We start from the raw sequence: 19,057 nt of genomic DNA, 5'->3' as shown, positions 1-19,057 counted from the left end.
ACCAAGACGCTATCAACTAACAGGCTCCACGGCAGGCTAGGCAGCGACCCGCCTTTCTGTCCTGCGTCGCCAAATGGAATCGAGGCAAATATTCTCAACCTTGCTTTTTGCTGGTGATGCCCGCAGGCCATGAATTCTGGGTGTGCCAGTGATCTCGATCTTACTGTAGATCGTCGAGCGGCCTCCTCGGTGGTTGGCTATTACCGTGTAGGTGATTTCCTTCCACACCTAAACAAACTCATGTCTTTAACGGACAACGTGTCATTGTCCATAATGAGACTGTGGCAGGTTGAAGACGCCTTCATTGTTTGCGCACGGAACGTTTTAAACTACATCCTATTGTCATTGTTTCCCGGTAATTTATGGAGCATGGACAAAGAAGCCAGCATCGATCAGGAGAGCAATGTGTATTGCACATGAGGAACAGGAACTCGTGCCCCAGAATCGCCGGTATAAAAACACAGAGAGCATCGCAGAATCAACCGCCCATCCACCTTCCAGGCTCCCGTCTAGCACCAGGCTTGGTTTCCCAAATCTCCTGCACAGTTTCAAACATGTCGAGCGCCCAGGTCTCGGCTTCGGTTAGAAACGTTTCGGCTGCTAGATTTACTACGCCCATGACACCCAACTCTCACTATCATCTGCCTGACCTGGGCTTAGTGAGCAGCCACGGGACTAGAAGGCCATCCGTAGCTATGTCAGACCTTGTGAGCCAGGACAGCGTAATCGGGGAGGCTGAAGACGAGAGTGTTGTGATTGCGAACGGGCTGACATATAGGCAGATTCGCGACCTATGGGACAGGGTGCGACCGTCATTGCGAGGCCCATTTCGCGGTCGGTTCGACAGTCCAGCCTTCGACGTTTCGCTTGCGAGGATCCGCCGGGATCGGACGGGGATAATAGGTGAGTATCCGAGGCCTGATATCTGGTCTGAGACGGCAGCACTCTGGGAGCGGCATGAAAAGCAGTTCGTGTGCGACTTCGAGGAGCTGCTGCTGAAGCGGGATGACCAAAGAGCCAATCCGAGGAAGGTAGGCCAGACAGAAGCCGCTTGCACAGCGGGTGGCGATGGCACTGCCTTTGAAGCTCAGTTCCGTTTGATTGAGCAAGCTAAAAAAAATTTTGGCTGCGAAGACGGTGAGGCGTGTCATTTAAAGGGTTGATAGATAGGAAGGCGAACCTCTTTCGCTTGAACAGATCGGATCAGACTGGACGTTGAAAGGGGAGTAGAATTAGCAGCCGAATGAATTTCGTTCCGTCTCTAGTCCTAGAGTGTAAGCAAGTCCGGCCGATATCGATGCTTGGTAGACGGCTACCCTGGTTTATTGACCGAGGGAGGGCGCGTCGTGACTGTGCAATATATCGCCATCGTTGCCAATTGTATTTCTTTCGAGCCGTAATTATCTCTAACCGACCGTAGAAACTGAACCTTGAAGGGTGCGCAAGACACGGACACGCCTCATGCGCAAGCCGGGTGTCAGCTGCAGCCTACAGGGTCGTCACTGCATCAGCTGCAGCTGCAGTCACAGGACGGCCCAACGTGGAAAGAAGAGCGAGAAGTTGGCAGGCGCGCATCAGGACTGGCGCATGAACGACAGATACCAGGTTCGGTGGTATTCGGGGCTAGTGCATTACTGGCCGGATTGCCTTCTGTTGGCATAGGTGGTTGGTCACCAGCAGTTGTCATGCGGGGACGCTGGAGCTCGGCGCTATGCTGATCACGGCCAGCCGCCGCCAACTTGGCTGTGATGGCGAGCCTTCCTGTAACAGATATCAAACCTGATTGACTTCGACTTCCCACGCGTCCATTGTCCAACTACAGACCTCTTCTGTCCTCCGAGAGGAATTCGATTTGCAGCACAACGGAACATCGGATCCGACGGTGACCCTGAAAGACCGAATACTTCGCCAGCCATGTCCATGTCACATCGGCGGTCAGTGCCGTCGTCGCGGCGGACCACTGCTGAGTTCGAGAGACAAACTCGTAGCCGTAGTCACTTCAGCGACACCGAGTCATCTCTCGTCGGCGTCTCGACAAGCCAATCGCGCACTTCACGCAAGGTACAGAAGATCACGGAGGTGCTCTCATGGCTTGGCTCCCGCAACCCGCTTCCGGCGAAAATCAGCGGCGACGACGTGGTCTGGCTCATGGACAATGTTGCATTCCGAGACAGCAAAGGGACGTGGCAGGCAGAGTTCGTGGCCGCGACTTTCGATCAGCAGCCGTCGGAAAGTATCGTCGACGTCGTGGGCGATATCGCCGACAAGGTCGGACTGGCGAGAGGGGAGCTACAAGAGGAGGCGGTCGAGCGGCGTATTGGTCCTTTCGTCATGTGCATCCTCCCCGGAAGGCAGATCAAGGTCAAATTCAATGGCTCGACCCCTCTGAAGCTCGGCCCGACCGGCCGAAACGGCATTTCCAGCGACCTGAAGGCCCTCCCAGGGGCGGCGGGAGGGTCTGTGGTGACATCAGCTGCAGAAGTGCCTAAGGGCGTGGTCGGCATGCTGGAGATGAAAACAGTCTTTGCGGAACCAGATGGGTGGGCGGTGATCTCGGACATCGACGACACGATAAAAGTAACGCAGACGAGCAACCCCATCGGAATCCTGCGGTCAACCTTTGTGGTGCGTGTCGATCATCCCCATGTGAAGCAAATAGGATGCGAAGCTGACGATACGCATTTCGTGTGCGTAGTCTGAGCCAACCCCGGTGGCGGGCATGCCGGAACTCTGCTCGCAAATCCGGGATCTGGTAGGCCCGTCGGCGCCGTGGTTCTACCTCTCGGCCTCTCCTTACAACCTGTATCCCTTCCTGCGCAGCTTCAGGGACGCATACTACCCCCACGGGCAGCTGATCCTCTCGGTATCCGGCCTGCTCCAAAGCCTGACGATGGAAACAGAACGGTACAAGGTCGACAGGATGGAAAAGATCCACCGCTGGCTGCCACGCCGGAAGATGATATGCATTGGAGACTCGACGCAGAGTGACCCTGAGGCATACGGTAAGCGGCTCGCACCGTGGTCCGCGATGTCCACTTGCCTCAGCTGACATCTTGTCTCTTGTCCGTCACAGGTGACATTGCGCGGGCGTTTCCGGGATGGATCAAGTTGATTCTCATACGCCAGGTGAACGACATCGCGGCGATTGGAATCAAGGAGAAGAACGAGCCGGAAAGGTTTGAAAAGGCATTTGACGGGCTGCCTCGGTAGGCTCCCAACAGACACTGTGACGAGGAGCAAAGCAAGACTGCTGACCGCGAGATCAGGAGCTTATGGCACATTTTCGAGGATCCTGCAGAATGCTTGCAGCTGGTCCAGCGGGCTGTGACGGAGCACTGAACGCCGGAGTGATCAACAAAGACGCAAGTTTTCGACGCCAGTTGCCGCCACCTTAAATCAATTGCGGTTCGCTCTCGGATCGAATTGGCGTACATACCTTACATACGGCGAAGGGTCCAGTTGCTTGCCTTGCTTCATCTGAGCTCGTCTTTAGCCATCCGAAACCTTTCGCTCGCCTTCCAGGTTCCCGGAGATCCGAGAGCTGTTTATCCCGTCACGGTGTCCGCACAGACGCTTGTCTGAAACGTCCATCCCAAGTTCAACGGCAACCATGCGGTCTAGAGAATGCCGTTATGACGAGATCCCTTCTGCCATCATGCAGAGGGTGGGGGAGGCGGTATTCTGCTGATGCCCAAGCTGCCAAGACAGCATCTCGGGCATGGGTTCTCTTCTGCGAAAGTCGCAGTTTTGTCCACCTGCAGTTGCTCGGCGGGGTAGGTTGAGATAGAACGTGCTTTCTGTAGTATAATGGTGGCTTATGAGCAATCAATGGCCGCATGTCGCGAAAGTCTATGGCGGAGATGGCGTGCATGCCAAGGTTCTGCGAGTCGGCGGACCATTCGGAGACCACTAGTGCGTACCCGGGTCCGGAAGTCATCGCCGATTTCTGTAACTATTCCTAGCCTTACAGATCTGTATGATGGGAGCTACATGTCCTGTGTCGCAAGAACTTTGCTCTGGGTATAGTCATGCATACAACTTGAGGCAGAGCATAGAAGTGTCCTGTGGGGCGGCGATCTGTAAGCACCTCAATTGATACTGGATCGATGATATCATGGGTAGATTACATGCTTTCCCTTCAAATAATGATTTATCTTGGTTCGTTTCCAAGGCAGGAGCAGAGGCGGCGTTGGGCCCTCAACTGTTCGTTGTTTATTATTACTATCTGCCTCCTACCTCTGTTTTCAAAGGACGCCTCCATCGTCTCATCTATCATCTCATCGTATCCCAATTGCCTTGTCTCCGTATCGGTACGCAGTTTTCGGCAGGAGTATTCAATCAAAATGACGCCAGGCATGTTTGCCCCGCCTTCTCGGTGGTTTCTTCCTCGTGTCGCTTTCCTGCGAACGCTCCCGACGAAATCCAGACCCGTGCCGATTCTCCAGAATCCAAGGAACCGTATCGTCGGTTGTCCAAACGTGCAGGTGGCCCAAATCAGCGTCTCGACCAAGAACAAGATGGGGACTTTCCAAACACCCAGCAGCGATCCGCCAAAACACGAAATGCAATACTTCCCCAGCATGACGACCGCACTGCCGGCCGAGTCGATCGAGTTCCGACGGGTGCTCTGGACGGGTCTCTACTCGCAGTTGGTGCTCATGACGGTGCCGGTTGGTGGAGATATTGGTGAAGAAGTAAGCACCGGAGCAACACCCGATCGCGACCGATCTTGTCTTGATGGCCGTGACTGACCGAGATGACTCGTTACCCGAGCAGATCCACACGGTTGATCAAATCTTGACTTTTACCTCGGGCAAGGGGCTTGCACAAGTTGGCGGCCGAGAGCAGGAGGTCAAGGCGGGCGACATGGTGATCGTACCGGCGGGAACAAAGCATCAATTCCTGAACAAGGGCCAGACGCCGCTGATACTGTACACCGTATATTCGCCCGCAGAGCACAAGCCGACCACGGTACACAAGACGAAAGAGGAAGGAGATCGCGCGGAGGAGGAGGGTCGGGATGAGCCCGCGCCATGGAGTCGGCGGAGCAAGGCGCAAAATGAGGCTGAGGGACTGGTTAAGGGAGAGTGAGGGCCGACTTGGATGCTTTGCGATTTTAGCTCGTTGCTACGCGCTGCTCGGGGATTACTTCGCCAGCTAGCTACTGTATTTGGATTGATCTCTTCGATCGTATTTGGCGATGACTACATGTGCTCTGACAAGGGATTTGATTTGCCTCGATGCGATAATCGAGCATTGGACAGGATATGGCATCTAGATTGATGGGTTTCGACATCGATTGTACTCACGGGACTGCGCACACAGAGAGACTTCCCCTCGGAATGACACCAAGCAGCTGGTATTTTTCCATTTGTTGGATGCCAAAGACCTGTGCTTCTACGGGAAAACGTGGGAGGAGGATTCTCTTTAACAGCGACGGTCTGTATCCGTAGGAGCCATGACACAGTCTCTCCGCAAATGTCCGACAGTTAGAGCCCTTGAAGGGCGTGTATCTCGAAACAGAAGCCGCGACAGCAACGGTAACGGCAACGGTAACGACAACGGAGGACGAGAGACGCCCTCAGGCGACCGTGGATTCATAGAAGTACGTAGAGAACTTGAAGCAGAGACCCTTCATGGAGGGGAGAGGACATGCGTTACTATTCAGGAGAGCATACCACAGCAACAGGCAAAGCAGCAAAGGTGAGGGAGGACGGAGTCAGTGTACAGCGTAGCATATTCACATTTATCCATCTCAACTGAGGATTCAAGAGGATCAACAGGAGTAGGAAGAGCATCACGCTCCGACCATCCATGACACCAATACACCCGACACTGCCAACAGCTCCAAGCACAGCCAAGACAACGAGACACTCGCCGTATCTAGGAGACCTAAGACCCAAGGCACCCGAGACTCACAGTTTGTTTGTCTGGCTTAGCCCATGGCAGTGCGGACTCGCGTCGACGCTGCCCACGGCAGCGTGGACGGCGAACGAATCACAGCACGCAGACAGGCACAGGCAGGCAGGCACCTTCCTCACGCACTTTCCTCTCTTTGCCATTACGGGCTCGCGATGACCCTACCACAACAAACTCGCGTTAAGCCTTACGGACTCGCGTTGCCCCTTCCATGAGGGACTCCCGTTGACCCTGCCATGACGGACTCGAGTTGCCCAGGTCACCCTGTCAGTACGGACTCGCGTCCTCCTCTGCCTCCCTCCCTTCTTTCTCTTCCTGTCCGCTTGGTGCGCCTGGGGCCGTTCCCCCCCCCGGGCTTGCTAACGGGGGTAGTTACCGCGTCGTACTGGACGGTGAGTTCCCTCGTCCATGTTTGCGCTTACGTCCGTCATCTAGTACCGTTCGTCATCGCCTGCCTGCTCTGCGAGGAGCAGTGCCTGGAGGTGCTCAAGACCGCCTACGCCAGATTACGGAATGAATACAGCACACAACGATCGACACTTGCCACACTCAGCCGGTCCATCTGTTCGGCATGCAAGGAGCAACACGAGCGCTGGCGCGATTCCCCGTCAGCAGCATCGGTGCCCCGTAGGCACGCGGAGATAGGGCCGGTCGAATTCCTCGACAAGACGTTCGTCGAACCACCAACCCTCGTCAAGTTGTGTAAGTGTTCCTCCCTTGTCGCTTCCTTTGCCCAACCTTTTGTGGACCGACCGGTTGGCTGACCTGTCGACGACAGTTTTCGCCACGCGCCTGAAGAAGGTCTACCTCAGCGCCAAGATTAAGGAGATCCTCGAGGCTATCATCGCCAACGAGCGTCGTATCGAGAAGATGCATGCGACGCTCATGCAGGAAAGGGAAGCCGTCCGTCGGCTCGACGCTAAGATCGCCGAGCACGAGGAGCAGCTTCGTCTGGACGCAGAACGGCGACGTCAAGTGGTGGAGGATCCCGTGGATACCCTCATTTCTGGTAAGCCAAGTCCAGCTTGGTCTCCCTCTCGCTGTCCTCCCATCTTGTCGTACTAACTGATTTGCGTAGCGGGCAAGAGGACAATCAAGCGCCGCGCTCCGTCAACTTCCAAGCGCCGTGGCCAGTCAACTTCCAACCGTCCTCGCAAAGCTTCCAGGCCCCGTCTGATCTCCCCCCTTCAGCCAGTTGGGGGGTGACGGCGGTTCCTGCTCGCGACAACCTTCCCGAGGCCCCTCAGTTTGGCCCTCAGCAGGCTCTGGTCCCTGTTTCCGCGCCAGCCTCTGAGATCTGCATCCAGCAGGAAGTGCCGGCCATGTAGGACATGGTCGAGTCGGTTTCGCTTGATCAGCCAAACGCGCTTGATGTGATGGCTCTGGTTGAGTCTATGAATTTCACTTTCAACGCTTCCGACCCTCTCGAGCTCGCCGCGTTGTCCGCCGCTCTGGACGACATCGTGTATGGGGAAGAACAGCAGCAGCCTTTTCCGGGACCCTTGCCGCTCTCTGTGTCTGCCGGTTTCGACGACACAGACACGGGTTTTCAGCAGGATCAAGATGTTGACGAGATAGGATCGGTCAGCGACATGGTAAGTGAACCTAAGGCCTGCCATCAGCCTGATATGATTTGGATGCTCACATCGCGCCAGTCTCGGCCAGGGTCGCCATGCTTCCGCTTCGCCGCTCTGCCCGCCCTTACTGGTCCGACGATCGACAACTCCTCCGCCATCAACGACGAGGAAGAGCGAAAATGGAAGGAAGTCTCCGCCGAGATCGGTTCTACCGTTGTTGAAGAACCGACCGCGCCGGCTCCAGTTCCAATGGACCTCGACCTTGACTGGGCTTTCGATTTCGATCGATTCGCGGAAGAGAGAAACTGGGAGGAAACCCTCCGCCGAGATCGGTTCTGCCGTTGTTGAAGAACCGACCTCACCGGTGCCGATTCCAGTGGACCACGACCTCGACTGGAGTTTCGACCAATTCGTGCAGCCCCAGGGGCGACGGATTTTCAAGCCTCGGTCTCGCCTTCGGGACCGACAGGGTCAATCTTCAGATTCGGCTTCGGCCGCGGCTGCCACACCTGTCGTCGCGCCTGTTGCGACAACCATCGACAACTCCTCCGCCGCCAACAACGCTCCGAGTCTTCCGCCGTGCCGCGCCTGTCAACGACGACGAGGCGAAACGATGGGAGGAGCACTTTGCAGTGGTCGACGCTGCCGTTGCTCAGCCTCTGGACGACGACGGACAGCGCCAGTCGACCTCAACCTCGATGGCGACCTTCATCAATCCGTGCAGCCCCAGGGGCGACGGATTTTGAAGCCCAAGTCTCGGCTTCGGGCCCGGCAGGATCAATCCTCAGCTTCGGCTTCGGCCGCAGCTGCCACACCTGTCGCCGCCCCTGTTGTGACGACAACCGCCAAGGACGAGGAAGACCATCAATGGGATGGCTTCTTCACCGCGATCGGAGACGTCGAGGCTCAGGATTGCAGCGAGGAGGAGAGATGGGCGTCGCTCCTGGAAGCCGACAACGGGTACGAGTTGTAGGTGGTGGTTTGGTGGTGGTGGTTTGGTGAGGGCGGCTCGTGTTCCGCCAGGGTGGAGGATGTAGATATATTGTGAGGATGTGGAGGGCATGTTTGGAGTATACTAACATCCTGCAGGGCTGCCACTTAGTTCTTTTGGCTTGCTTGTTTTGCTCTTTTAAGTATACCCGTAGGTTGTAGGACCCGTGGGGGAGGTAGGCGGGCATAGTCGTTATTATTTTTGTTTTGCTCTTTCGAGTATACTTGTAGGTTGTAGGACTTGCAGGGGAGGCGGGCGGGCATAGTCGTTAGGGTTTCGGTCTCTTCGACAGTATACCTGTAGGTTGTACGATTTGTGGAGGAGGCAGGCGGGTAGGACCCACGGGGGAGGTGGGCCGGCATAGTCGTTACTGTTCTTGTTTTGCTCTTTCAAGTATACCTGTAGGTTGTACAGTAGGACCTGCAGGGGAGGTGGGTGGTACAGTCGTTACGGTCTTGTTTTGTTCTTTTTTCGTTTTGTTCTTTTTTGTTTTGCTCTTTTTCATTTTGCTCTTTTTCGTTTTGCTCTTTCTTGTTTTACTCTTTCTAGTATACCCGTGGGTTGTAGGACTCGCGGGCGAGGCGGGTGGGCATAATCGTTACTGTTCTTTTGGCACCTTGTTGCCACCAACTCTCTGTGAGAACCTCCCCTGAGTGAATGCCGGGTGTGACAATGTTGACCTCTCCCCCTTCTTTCACTTCTTTGCCCTCTTCCCTGTCCTCCTTTCCCTCCTCCTCTTCTTCCTCCTCTTCCTCCCCCTCTTCGTCCCCCTCTTCGTCCCCTCTTCCCCCCACTTCCTTCTTCTATTCTTTTTTACTGTTCTTCCTTTTCTGACTTTGATTCTGTTTGCTTGACTGGTTGCTTCAACTCTCGGCGTGAGGATTGTGATGGTGTACACCTTATATCATCATGGGGGTGACTGTCCAACAGGGCTAAGGCACCACAGACTCAGCACCACTGGCAGCTGCTTAGCATCACCAAAGAACACAAGTAGTTGAAAATACTCCGTTCATTCCGTATACCGCTTGGTCAGAATCCCAATTGACCGCCCGCTCCAGTACTTGCGGAAAAGATAGACACAAAAGCAAAAAGCCCCTTTGTTAACCCTCCCCGACCGAAATCCGATAGTATGCCATGCCAAATGCCAGCTTTTCCCAAGATGCCATGGCTACATCCCATGACCCCTTGAAGACTTCCCTTCCTGTCAGTCGACATCCATATTCTCAACCACCGGGATCGATATAGCAACCGTAATGGAAGGATCATCGTCCTCCTCCGCTTTTCCTCCGCTGTCCGAGAGCGCCTTGATATTGCTGTTCACATCCCTGTCGTTCACAGTCGAACCGTTTCCAGGGCAGAGCCGGTACTCTCCGTCGCCCACACGCTCGATGATGCCTTCGTCGAGCGCCCACTTCGCGAGCAGCTGGTCGACCCTCATCTGACTGGCCTCCCCCTTCTCCATATGCCGCCCCACATGCTCTGTCCACTCGTCCCACGACCCGGGTCCCTCGAAGACGCTCTGGCAGCCCGGCTTGGGACAGGCGGAGCGTTGAGGCGGCTGTCTCCTGGTGACAAGACAGGATTTCTGCATCTCCTTGACATGAGCATCCCATTCCGCCTGCAGCTTGGTGTCGCCCTTGGATGTCGCTTTCTTGATGGCGAATGGCGCATGCATGCGCCGAAGATGCTGTGTAAAGAGGTCCTTGCGGTTGAATTCATTGCCTTTGCCATCGGCACTGCTCTGCGGACATGACGAACACCGGTAAAAACGCAGACACAAGTGTTGCGAGGAAATGTGCCGCTTCCACTCATTCTTGGATCCGAACGTGCTCATGCACCCGGCAAATGAGAAGGCGCAGGGGAATGGCCTTGTATGAGCGGCCGCGATATGCTTACGCAATGACGACGAGTCTTTGAAGGGCGCATGGCTGCAGTGATCACAACGGACTTCTTGCTTCGGGGTCTGCTTCTGAAGCGGCTTCCTTGCCTTCGGTTTCGCAGAGGGTGTGCTGTACCCGAGGTTGAACCCACTTCCGTCGATCCCGTGTTCGATACCTTCAGGCGGAGAGCCGGGATCGCCGGCGTGTCTAACGGCAATGCTATCGCCTATCCGTGTCGTCTGATGTTCGAGCGAAGCTGGGGCGTCACCGCCCATGTGGCGCACATGGCTCAGTGCCTTCAGCTGCTCTGCAGCCTCCTTCATCTCTGCCGAGTCTTCCACCTCATCTTTGATCCCGGCCGGAGGAGTTCGGCCGGGACTGGCCCGAGGGACCGGCGCATGCATATCAACCGCTGGGGTTTGAGGGACAAGGCTCCCTTGGCGCCCGGGAGGTTCCGGGGCATCCTTCTGCATTGAAGCACGATGGTTTGAGAGATCGTTTCGATGGATTGATGCATCGTGCTTGACTTCGCTGTCACCCTCGACTTCCTTGATGCCTGAAAGGCCGCTGGTATGAGAATTGACGAGCCGCTGATAGAGATGAATCATGTTGTGAGAGCTGATGTGCCCCAGGACGCAGCACACCTTGTCATGCTGGACGATGTTCCAAACATTGAGTGGCATGGAGATCAGCAGCATAGTCGGTGGGCCCAGGAACATCCCTTCCACGGTGATTTTTGATGCGTTGGGCGGCATGTTGTGAAGCCACTGGTTGAAGAAAGCCATATCGGGGCTGGCATCACCGACGAAAGTGGTGCACACGAGCACCCTCTGCTCATCCAGAGTCAGGTCCACGACTTCTTCTGGGCTGATGGGCCGGTCCTCGGCTTTAAGCTTCCAAGCATTTTGAGGGTCGGCGTCGGCGGACTGGGGCGGCGACTGGAGCTGAGCGCCCTTGGGGTCTAGGGGAACCAAGACGATTCCCTGGCCCTTTGCAGGAGTCAACGTGAAAAAGGCTGGGGATCTCTCCGGAACAGGGTTCGACTTGGCAGCCCCATTGGCTAATCTGGTAAGTGCCTGTGTGATTTCTCGTTGCCTCTGTTGCCGTAGGTCGTCGTAGAGCTTCTGTACGGTGAAAGGACGGCCCGAAATGCTGAGTTTCTGGAGAGTGTCGGCTAATGAGGCAGTGAAGGAGCGCGGCCCAGGGTCCAAAGAACTCTGGTCCGGAGTGTAGGCAGCAATTGCTTGCTTCACGCCGTGACTGCCAGCCAAGGGCGCATCGCGCACAGCGCAGGAGTCAATCAAGAGCAGAATCTCGGACTGGGCGTCTTCAAATAAGCAGCGGACGCCATCCCATTTCAGCTTGGCCGCATCCTCGCGGGTGTTACTGGGCAAGAGGAAGTCAGTATATGGAACCGGAACCTGGATTTCCCCTCGTTTGCACCTACCAGGCCCAGTATAGCTGGTTGTCTGGTCCAACATAACCATGGCCGGCATAATAAATGATTAGGAGGTGGTCTGGCCGGGCGTTATCCAGAAACGAAGCCATTTGCACGCCGAGCTTAATGCTGGGGTTCGGGACGGTCGGTATAGCCCATCTGTCGGTGTGGTAATGGTATTGCTCGCGGAACACCTTCTCCAGAGCCAAGAGTTCCGGCTCAACCGACGTATCCTCTTCCCATCGCAACATCAACACGGAGACGCCGGTATGCTTGGGTTTTAGCATATGCTGCTGGATGTGAATTGCGGCGTCCTGGAGATGCCGAGCAAAAGCCTCAAACTCATCGCGCTCGTGCAACCGAGGGGGTGCTTCGGCGTGCGGGTAATGATGGGGCGGTGGTGCCTTGTCCGTCCCGTTAGTTAATACGCCGGGCGGTAGCAATGGCCGCAGGAGGGAGGTACTGACCTGATCCTGTGGATAAGCATGGGGTGGAGGCTGCGCCGGAGGATGTGCTGTTGGCGGGAGGCCCGGGACCGCCGGTGTTTCCGGAACCTTGGGAGCCAACCTTCGCCTTTTTGACGACGGCTCCATGGCTTAAAACCGCAATGGCAGTCGAGAGGAGCGGTCGTCGGCCCAATGCGGGTCGGGCGCGGCGGGAAATCGGACGTGCTGTCTGGAAGGCAGGCGGAGTTGCGACAAGAGGCTCGTCAGGCAGGAGATGCTACAAGTTTCGTGTTCAGAGCGCTAGGAAACTGTAAGAAATGGAAGCAAGACAGAAAACAGGCTGAATTGGCAGGAGCAAGTGAGGAGAGACAGCGCAGGGTGAGGTGTGTGCGGCCGCATTGCATTGGGGGGCGGGATGCTGGGCAAGACAACCTGAACCAGCACGAGTAAGGCTGTGCCGAGCTGTGTAGAACCACTCGGCTGTGGATTAGCCTTGTGTAGGGCGATAACGCCGTCTGGTTGGTTGGATCCAGAGCTCGGCTTTCCTCCGCACGAGAAGGACGGAGCCGGCAGAAGAGGGGCGAGCGGGGCTGACGCTTTGCCTTGCGGCCAGTCAGGGGCTGCAAAACACAGTTAGCGCACGAGCCAAGTGTGATCGAATGGCTCGGCTGGCTGGGATGAGCCTGCTTGACATTCCACTCGGCCCGCCCGCCGCGAAGGAGATCACTGCGCGACCACGCCCGTCTCATCAGTTGATGAAATGTAGTCGAAGCCCATTCCACGAAAGACTGTCTCTGACAACCACATATCCACCAACCCGTTTTCTCTTGTCCTTTCAACCGTCCGAGTAAATCAATCGCGCGACGGTTTCCAGCTTTCCCAACACGAGATGAGAACCTGGAATGGCCGCTGTTGTCTCGGTTGCCAACCTTGCTCGTGGTGGCAGCATTGCTCCTCCCGCTCATCCCCGCTCGCCCTGCATCGTGCCTATGTAATGTACATGTATGTACATACTCAAATGCGTGATCCGGTCTGGAGGCGTGGAACCTAGTGTAATTCCATGGCAGCCCGGAACATATGCACCTCGTCCACAAAGACGACCCTTCTCACCTTAACGGAAGCCCGACTACTTCCTCGGTCGCATGCATGCGTCTCTGCCCAACGTCATTAATACCATCTAGCCCATACCTCCGTCCTCCTCTCTGTTCTGTCTCCTGCTGCGTCCACTCGGTCGTGGATGGGCAGAAGACAAATCAGAGCAAAGGGACCATGCACGGCGACCTAGATCCGAAATCTGCCAGCAGCACTGCAGCAGTTGCGGACGCCTGCTCTCCTCTTATTGGAGAAACGTCAGCCTTCTGCAGCTTCCTGCAGCTGCCATTGGCACAAGTCAGCAGCTTACCACTCTATCGAGCATCGCTCCGCAGATGGGGGTAGGATCAAGAGATGCCTGACCGCTACTGGGCCGTTGCTTCAGCACCACAGCACGCCGATATCGATATCGGGCAGAGGTACTCTGGCATTGCGCGCACCCCTTCACCTCTTGAGGCACTGATCTCTTATTGTTTTGTGTTCCGGTTGGCAGGGGAAGCCGATGGTGCCGCGCGCGCTTGACTGACCTTGTGCTTCTCCGTTCTGTTCTGGTAGGACGAGGTCGTTCGGCAGTCTGAGAGGGCTGTACCATGACTTGGTGGTTCCAAAAGCCCCAGTTCCCGATGATTCGTCGGCACACTTTCAGCCAGGCTCGCTGTATCACCGCTAGCCGTGTCCAGCTTGAAGTACTACCGCACGCAACCTTCTCATATCCTTTCGCCACGTCGACTGCGTACCCCATTGGTGGTTCACAGTGATGGCAAAGTGAGAGGCAACTGCTAGCCGAGTACCTAGTGGTACATACATACAAAAGAGCTGCTAGTGGTGAGTTTGCATTCGGGGAATGTCAGGACTTTGGCGTAGTAGCCGAGGCACTGTCACCTAACCAGTCTCACGCTCTCACTTGAGGAGGGGTGAATCACATCCCACCTCCCGATGCCCAGTTGCTGTATTGACGAAGAGAACGATGGTATTTTTTACAGAGCTCAGCTGCATCAGGAGTGTCCCCGCCGCTGCCGATGCTAATAGGGAGCAGCTACCGCGCGCAGTCAACCCCTAACTGTACGGGTATCGCAGAGCTACAGACTGTCGAGGGATGCTGTGTGAAGCATCCAATCCTCGAACAAGCCCACGAAAGGTGGATGGCGCATATGTGTCGTATTGACTTTCGTTGTCGCTGGTCCACATTTCCGCCCATCCTGCCCCTGTTGTTTGCTTCAACAAACATCCTAACCGCGATGGCTGCATACTACCTTTGCAACATATTTAGAGGCAGAATATAACAAACGGGTATCGATTTCAGGGGCATAGGAGACCTGGTAAGGGTGTTCAGCACAAGACGAAGCAAATCTGCCCTACAGAAGACACCACCTTTCATCGCCGCACATGGCTGGCTGCTCAGCAGCTCCTAGATCAACGACCCAACCCAGCTTGCGCATGCATCAAGTTCCGTCCCCTTCTTTGTTGTAACCTCGTTCTTCCTCCTCCTCCCTCCCGACCCGCAGCGACCAACAGTCTTCCCCGTTGACTCCCTCCCCCCCCCGGGCACCCACCTCTACCTTCCCTACCCACTCCCTCATTTCCCACCAGCCCCTGACCCTTCTTCCCCTCCCGCCAACCAGCTCTGCAGACTCAGCGCGGCCTGCATGACCGAGCTAGCAATATCCCAGTTATCCAACCCCATCTGAAACAGGCTGAGCTTGAGCACGGCCTTCACGAACCGGTCGTGCGGCTGCGCGGCCTTGCCGCTCGGCAGGAGCGGGAGCAGCACCCAGTTGAGCACGCCCAGGAGCGAGCGCCACGTCGAGAGCGGCACGCGCCACACCGCCGTCGTCCACAGCCGGAGGAACTCGGCCGGCGTGACCACGCGGCTAAAGGGCCGTCGGTCTTTGATCGCGCGGCTGTAGAGGAGTGCGGCGAGGCGGACGGCTTGGTAGACGTAGTCTGGACCGGAGGAGTCGTCGTCGTCATCGTCGTCATCGTCGTCGTCGTCGTCTGGTTCGGGGGTGAGTCGGGGTTGGGGTTGTGGTTGGGGTTCTCGTCCTGTAGGAGGGCGAGTGTTTTGCCGTTGTTGTTGTTGGTGGTGTTGATGTTGTTGCGCTGACGTCCGGCGGGATCTCGGTGGTCGTTGTCGTTGTCGTTGTCGTTGTCGGGTTGAAGGCTGCTGCTGTTGCTGCTGCTGCTGCTGCTGCTCTCCTATTCCGGTCTCTGTGGCCGGAGTCTCCCCCCTGCTGGCAGGGGCTGAGCAGCTTGAGCCTGCCGCGGAGGGGCGGCGCCGTGCCGCCGGGGAGTCTTCCGGGAGGCCCGAGATGCGCTCGTGGATCCAGGCCGACGTGGTGTGCACCTTCTGCAGCTCCTTGGCCGACGGCGTCTTGGGCAGCGCCAGGACCGCGGCCAGCAGGAAGCGCATGTCGTCGAGGATGGAGGCCACGGCCGGGTGGATGTGGAGCGCGTCATAGCAGGACGAGAAGGCCACGAGCGAGGAGATCAGCGGCGTGCTGAGGGCCACGCGCAGCGGGATCTGCGTGTTGTCCGGGAACTCGAACTCGCTTCCTCCTTGTAGGAAGGGCGATGCTTCGAAGTACAAGGCAATCGCGACGTCGGATCTTTGGTAGAGCAACTCAGCACCTGCTTGCGCCCAAGGGTCAGGGGAGGGGGTTAAGGGAATGGAAAAGGGAGGGCTCACGTTATGGCAAGCTTGCTAATCAAGCCATGCAGTCCGAGCGTGCGGAAACCTCCCCGGGACTTGATCATCTGCCGAAGGCCGCGCAGGTGTGCCCATACGTCGTTGGTATGACCCCAGAGCCTGGGCTGCCGTTAGCGATTCTTCTTTCCTTCTTATGCTCGCCTTGCAGGCAGATTGTCGCATACCATTCATCCACAACGAGCTGGACGACGGCGGCTATTATCTCGTCACTTGCAGATACCTGTGACCGGATGTGCTCGTTCAGTAGCTTGAACACATGCCCCTTGTGGGCCATGGCAACTGTCCTCTCAACATGGCCGGTGTCAGTGAGGAAGCAGGCTGCCGAGTATATCGCTACGTGCACCAGGAGCTGCGAGTTGAGGCAGTATGGGACGTAGTATTTGATGTACTGATTGGAAGAATCGGGCTTCCCGTCGAGCGAGGCGGTGAACTGAGCCATGAACTTGATGTCTATTTTTAAGGCGCCTGGGTCAGCACGCCGGCTTGCACTCCCCCTGAAGAAAACAACCCAGGATGCGGGGGCGGGCAGCAAAAGTCCCATTACTCACAGATGGAGATAAGATCCGAATTTTGCATGGGCTGTGACACCGGCATCGGAACGAGCTCCTGGGCCGGGTCTATGAGCGGCCAGGAGACTCCGCAGGCGCTCGTAGATGCTGTCGGCACCAGAGTCCAGGCGCTGTGACCCGGGATCCAACTGCTGCTGGCCCATGGGTTCTGAGGAGACTGGTAGGCGAGGAGCAGCTGGATGGCGTCGTGCACCTCGTCCGAGTGCGCCGTGCAGCCGTCTCCACAGGCATTGATACGGATGGAGAGGCTGTGCTGGTCGGTGCTCCATGCATGCCGCCCCGTGGCAAGCGGTATGGAGGTCTGGTCTGGGAAGTCGAATCCGAGCCAACCCGAGAGGATTTCGTTCACATCGTCGCCACCGCTGCTTTGTCGGTTCCAGACGGGCAAGAGCGGCGATGGTTGGGGGACGGGTAGTTCGCGGAAGGCTTCGCCGCCAAAGCCTTGATTCCGATGCCTCGTCAGGGTCGGCGGAGACAGAGATGGGCGGAAGGCTGGCCGTTGTGGTGGCACTGCCGCAGCATTCGGGCGTCTTCTTAGCTTCGGTAAGTAACCGAGACATATGCGCTGCGGTGGTGGTGACGGGAACACGACACACTTGGTGACACTACTAGTCTTGTACTCGCACACCGGCTGAGGAAAGCGTCTGGCGCAATTGCTGCACGGCTGGCCTTGGTTGCACTATGGTACAGCACGACACGCAGCGGGTGTTAACAACTTGTTTCTGGCACATGTGGGTGGGATAGCATCGCTGTGGTCCTTAGGCGGGGGCCGGGCTTGGTTCTCGTAGTCGTGTTTGGGACATGTTCCCGGTGCATGGGACCGGGACATAGGAAAGAAAGAGGAGCCTGCCATACCTTCTGCTTCCGTCTCCTGCACTCTCCACACGACGTTGTCGTTCTTTCGGCGCGTGGTGGCCGTGATATAGGGAGCCGCATGGGTTCAGACATTGCTGGGTCCGAAGTACAGTACAACCTTGACTCTCCTGGCACTGCAGCTGCATTGGGCCAGGGCTGGAATCGTAGGGCTGACTTATATCTGGAGCAGTCGTGCTCGGGTTTCGATCCAGGACAGGGTTATCTGGCCGAGAATGCACGGCATCGGATTTTTGGGAACGCTCCGGAGGAGACGGCCGGTAGATGGCCGATTCTGGCTCGGCGGGAGCTACCGGCTAACGAGATGACAACGGGGAATGGGTGTCGAGACTCTAGCCGTGAGGTATGTATGTAAAGGAATAGAAAGCCTTGGTTCATATTCGGACGGCGAGGGAGGAAACGCTCTGAGGCCAGTCAAGAGCAGTCCAATGAGTAAAACAGCTCCTTTAATTTGCGCATGAGATATATTTCTAAATCGGGAGCTGGAGGAAGCTGCAAGCTGCCATGGTGCCTCACCACCTCAAACAGACACGCCACATTGGCCGGTGACAGCTTGCGGCTTGTGTCGATGGCAGTGCGCTGGCTCCCTTCCATCTTGACCGTGGATTCCAGGCGGTGAGTGGCTGTCCATGCGAACCGCCGGAGTCGCTGAATCCCGGCCATGGCGGCTTGCCAAGACGACCGGAAAGGGGACAAACCGATCAGGTCTTCTTTTTTCGAGTAGGCCAAGAGAGGGCGGGGGGAAGATGGGGGGCATGGCCGTCCGTCGACACATTTGGGCATCGTCGATCGGCACCGACGACGCTGCGACATATGATCACACGAAGAACGGGTCCGTTATAGGCGCCAGCAAGCTGCCTAAAACGCGGGCGATCGTGTACCGGAGTATGAAGAATCGTAAGCCTGCGGTACTAATATCTATCAAGACCGAATATTGTCGCCGGATGGAGCGATCACCACGGGCATGGTGACACCACACACCAGTGTCCCGGTTCTCGTTGTGCAACCAGTAGTGGCGCGGAGATTCCAGACCCGGCGTGGTGGGTGGTCCTCGTCCACTTGTTGAGAGTTCGACGGAGCCAGCTCCGGGGGGTGAGCAACAGTGCCCGAGTGACGAAGAGGCGTGGCATCGCGGGGAAAGTCATCAGCCAGCCAGAGAATTCTAATACCTGGTCGGCCCAATCAATAGCTAGCTGTGACAGCTTATGTTGCGAGCCGAGGCCCCCTCCCCAGACCCAGTCTGCTGGGGGCTGGTACTACCGAAAGTGCTGAAGAGGAAACAGTAACCTGGTGGGCCGCAGGAAAAGCCTTTGCAGGGCTGCAGGGGTCGGCCCAGAACACTGTACACTAACTATCGTCAATGCCATCGCAAGTGTGGCTTCACTGGACGAATCTCCTTCTTCATATGGCCCTGCGTCTTTGCTTTTTCGCCCCGTGTGGCCGTGCGTGTACAATACATACAGTAAGTGATTTGGGTCCCCCCTGAGTAATGCGATATTTATATAAATGCTCCAGGTTGTACCATGCGGGGTGATAATGGGTAAGCATAACGTCAAAGCACTCGC

General features: G+C 56.7%; 6 protein-coding genes across 6 annotated transcripts; 4 read left to right on the top strand and 2 right to left on the bottom strand.

The window, feature by feature from the left end:
- The first annotated feature begins 120 nt into the window (after nt 1-120).
- B0T15DRAFT_133478 (uncharacterized protein) lies at nt 121-1,312 on the top strand. Its single transcript, XM_062861776.1, has one exon. It carries the CDS (start codon nt 363-365, stop codon nt 1,161-1,163), a length of 801 nt encoding a protein of 266 aa, XP_062724978.1. The 5' UTR covers nt 121-362; the 3' UTR covers nt 1,164-1,312.
- Nucleotides 1,313-1,920: 608 nt separating this feature from the next.
- Nucleotides 1,921-3,210, top strand: B0T15DRAFT_391360 (uncharacterized protein; the record flags this gene model as incomplete). The annotated part of the gene is made up of 3 exons (XM_062864584.1): nt 1,921-2,625; nt 2,696-3,002; nt 3,074-3,210. 3 exons carry the CDS (start codon nt 1,921-1,923, stop codon nt 3,208-3,210), a joined length of 1,149 nt encoding a protein of 382 aa, XP_062724977.1.
- A 1,307-nt stretch (nt 3,211-4,517) lies between these two features.
- On the top strand, nt 4,518-5,091 carry B0T15DRAFT_391209 (cupin domain-containing protein; the record flags this gene model as incomplete). The annotated part of the gene is made up of 2 exons (XM_062864573.1): nt 4,518-4,694; nt 4,777-5,091. 2 exons carry the CDS (start codon nt 4,518-4,520, stop codon nt 5,089-5,091), a joined length of 492 nt encoding a protein of 163 aa, XP_062724976.1.
- Nucleotides 5,092-7,295: 2,204 nt separating this feature from the next.
- B0T15DRAFT_500898 (uncharacterized protein) lies at nt 7,296-8,565 on the top strand (the record flags this gene model as incomplete). The annotated part of the gene is made up of 4 exons (XM_062867385.1): nt 7,296-7,514; nt 7,575-7,828; nt 7,915-8,143; nt 8,272-8,565. 4 exons carry the CDS (start codon nt 7,296-7,298, stop codon nt 8,467-8,469), a joined length of 900 nt encoding a protein of 299 aa, XP_062724975.1. The 3' UTR covers nt 8,470-8,565.
- Nucleotides 8,566-9,213: 648 nt separating this feature from the next.
- Nucleotides 9,214-12,679, bottom strand: B0T15DRAFT_526438 (uncharacterized protein). Its single transcript, XM_062868909.1, has 4 exons — nt 12,273-12,679; nt 11,815-12,209; nt 9,283-11,753; nt 9,214-9,245 (listed from the first exon to the last, which is right to left on the bottom strand). Exons 1-3 carry the CDS (start codon nt 12,396-12,398, stop codon nt 9,692-9,694), a joined length of 2,583 nt encoding a protein of 860 aa, XP_062724974.1. The 5' UTR covers nt 12,399-12,679; the 3' UTR covers nt 9,214-9,245; nt 9,283-9,691.
- A 2,190-nt stretch (nt 12,680-14,869) lies between these two features.
- B0T15DRAFT_133402 (uncharacterized protein) lies at nt 14,870-17,736 on the bottom strand. The gene is made up of 5 exons (XM_062861775.1): nt 17,475-17,736; nt 16,599-17,298; nt 16,215-16,500; nt 16,030-16,149; nt 14,870-15,949 (listed from the first exon to the last, which is right to left on the bottom strand). The coding sequence occupies exons 1-5, from the start codon at nt 17,565-17,567 to the stop codon at nt 14,920-14,922; spliced, it is 2,229 nt and encodes a 742-aa protein (XP_062724973.1). The 5' UTR covers nt 17,568-17,736; the 3' UTR covers nt 14,870-14,919.
- Nucleotides 17,737-19,057: the final 1,321 nt, after the last annotated feature.

Source organism: Chaetomium strumarium (assembly GCF_033439665.1).
Source record: "Chaetomium strumarium strain CBS 333.67 chromosome Unknown B0T15scaffold_2, whole genome shotgun sequence".
Classification (NCBI taxonomy): Eukaryota; Fungi; Ascomycota; class Sordariomycetes; order Sordariales; family Chaetomiaceae; genus Chaetomium; species Chaetomium strumarium.
The sequence above is the reverse complement of the archived record's forward strand: the minus strand, read 5'-3'. Positions and strand labels throughout refer to the sequence as shown.

Excerpts from the sequence above, each read along its gene's own strand:
- B0T15DRAFT_526438 (XM_062868909.1), bottom strand. The coding sequence starts at position 12,398 with ATGGAGCCGTCGTCAAAAAGGCGAAGGTTGGCTCCCAAGGTTCCGGAA. Across the intron at positions 12,210-12,272 it reads ATGCTTATCCACAGGATCAG|GCACCACCGCCCCATCATTA; the intron begins GTCAGTACCTCC and ends GGGACGGACAAG. Across the intron at positions 11,754-11,814 it reads AACCAGCTATACTGGGCCTG|TAACACCCGCGAGGATGCGG; the intron begins GTAGGTGCAAAC and ends CCTCTTGCCCAG.
- B0T15DRAFT_133478 (XM_062861776.1), top strand. The coding sequence starts at position 363 with ATGGAGCATGGACAAAGAAGCCAGCATCGATCAGGAGAGCAATGTGTA.
- B0T15DRAFT_133402 (XM_062861775.1), bottom strand. The coding sequence starts at position 17,567 with ATGTCTGAACCCATGCGGCTCCCTATATCACGGCCACCACGCGCCGAA. Across the intron at positions 17,299-17,474 it reads GCAGGAGACGGAAGCAGAAG|TGCAACCAAGGCCAGCCGTG; the intron begins GTATGGCAGGCT and ends GCTGTACCATAG. Across the intron at positions 16,150-16,214 it reads CAGCTCGTTGTGGATGAATG|GCTCTGGGGTCATACCAACG; the intron begins GTATGCGACAAT and ends ACGGCAGCCCAG.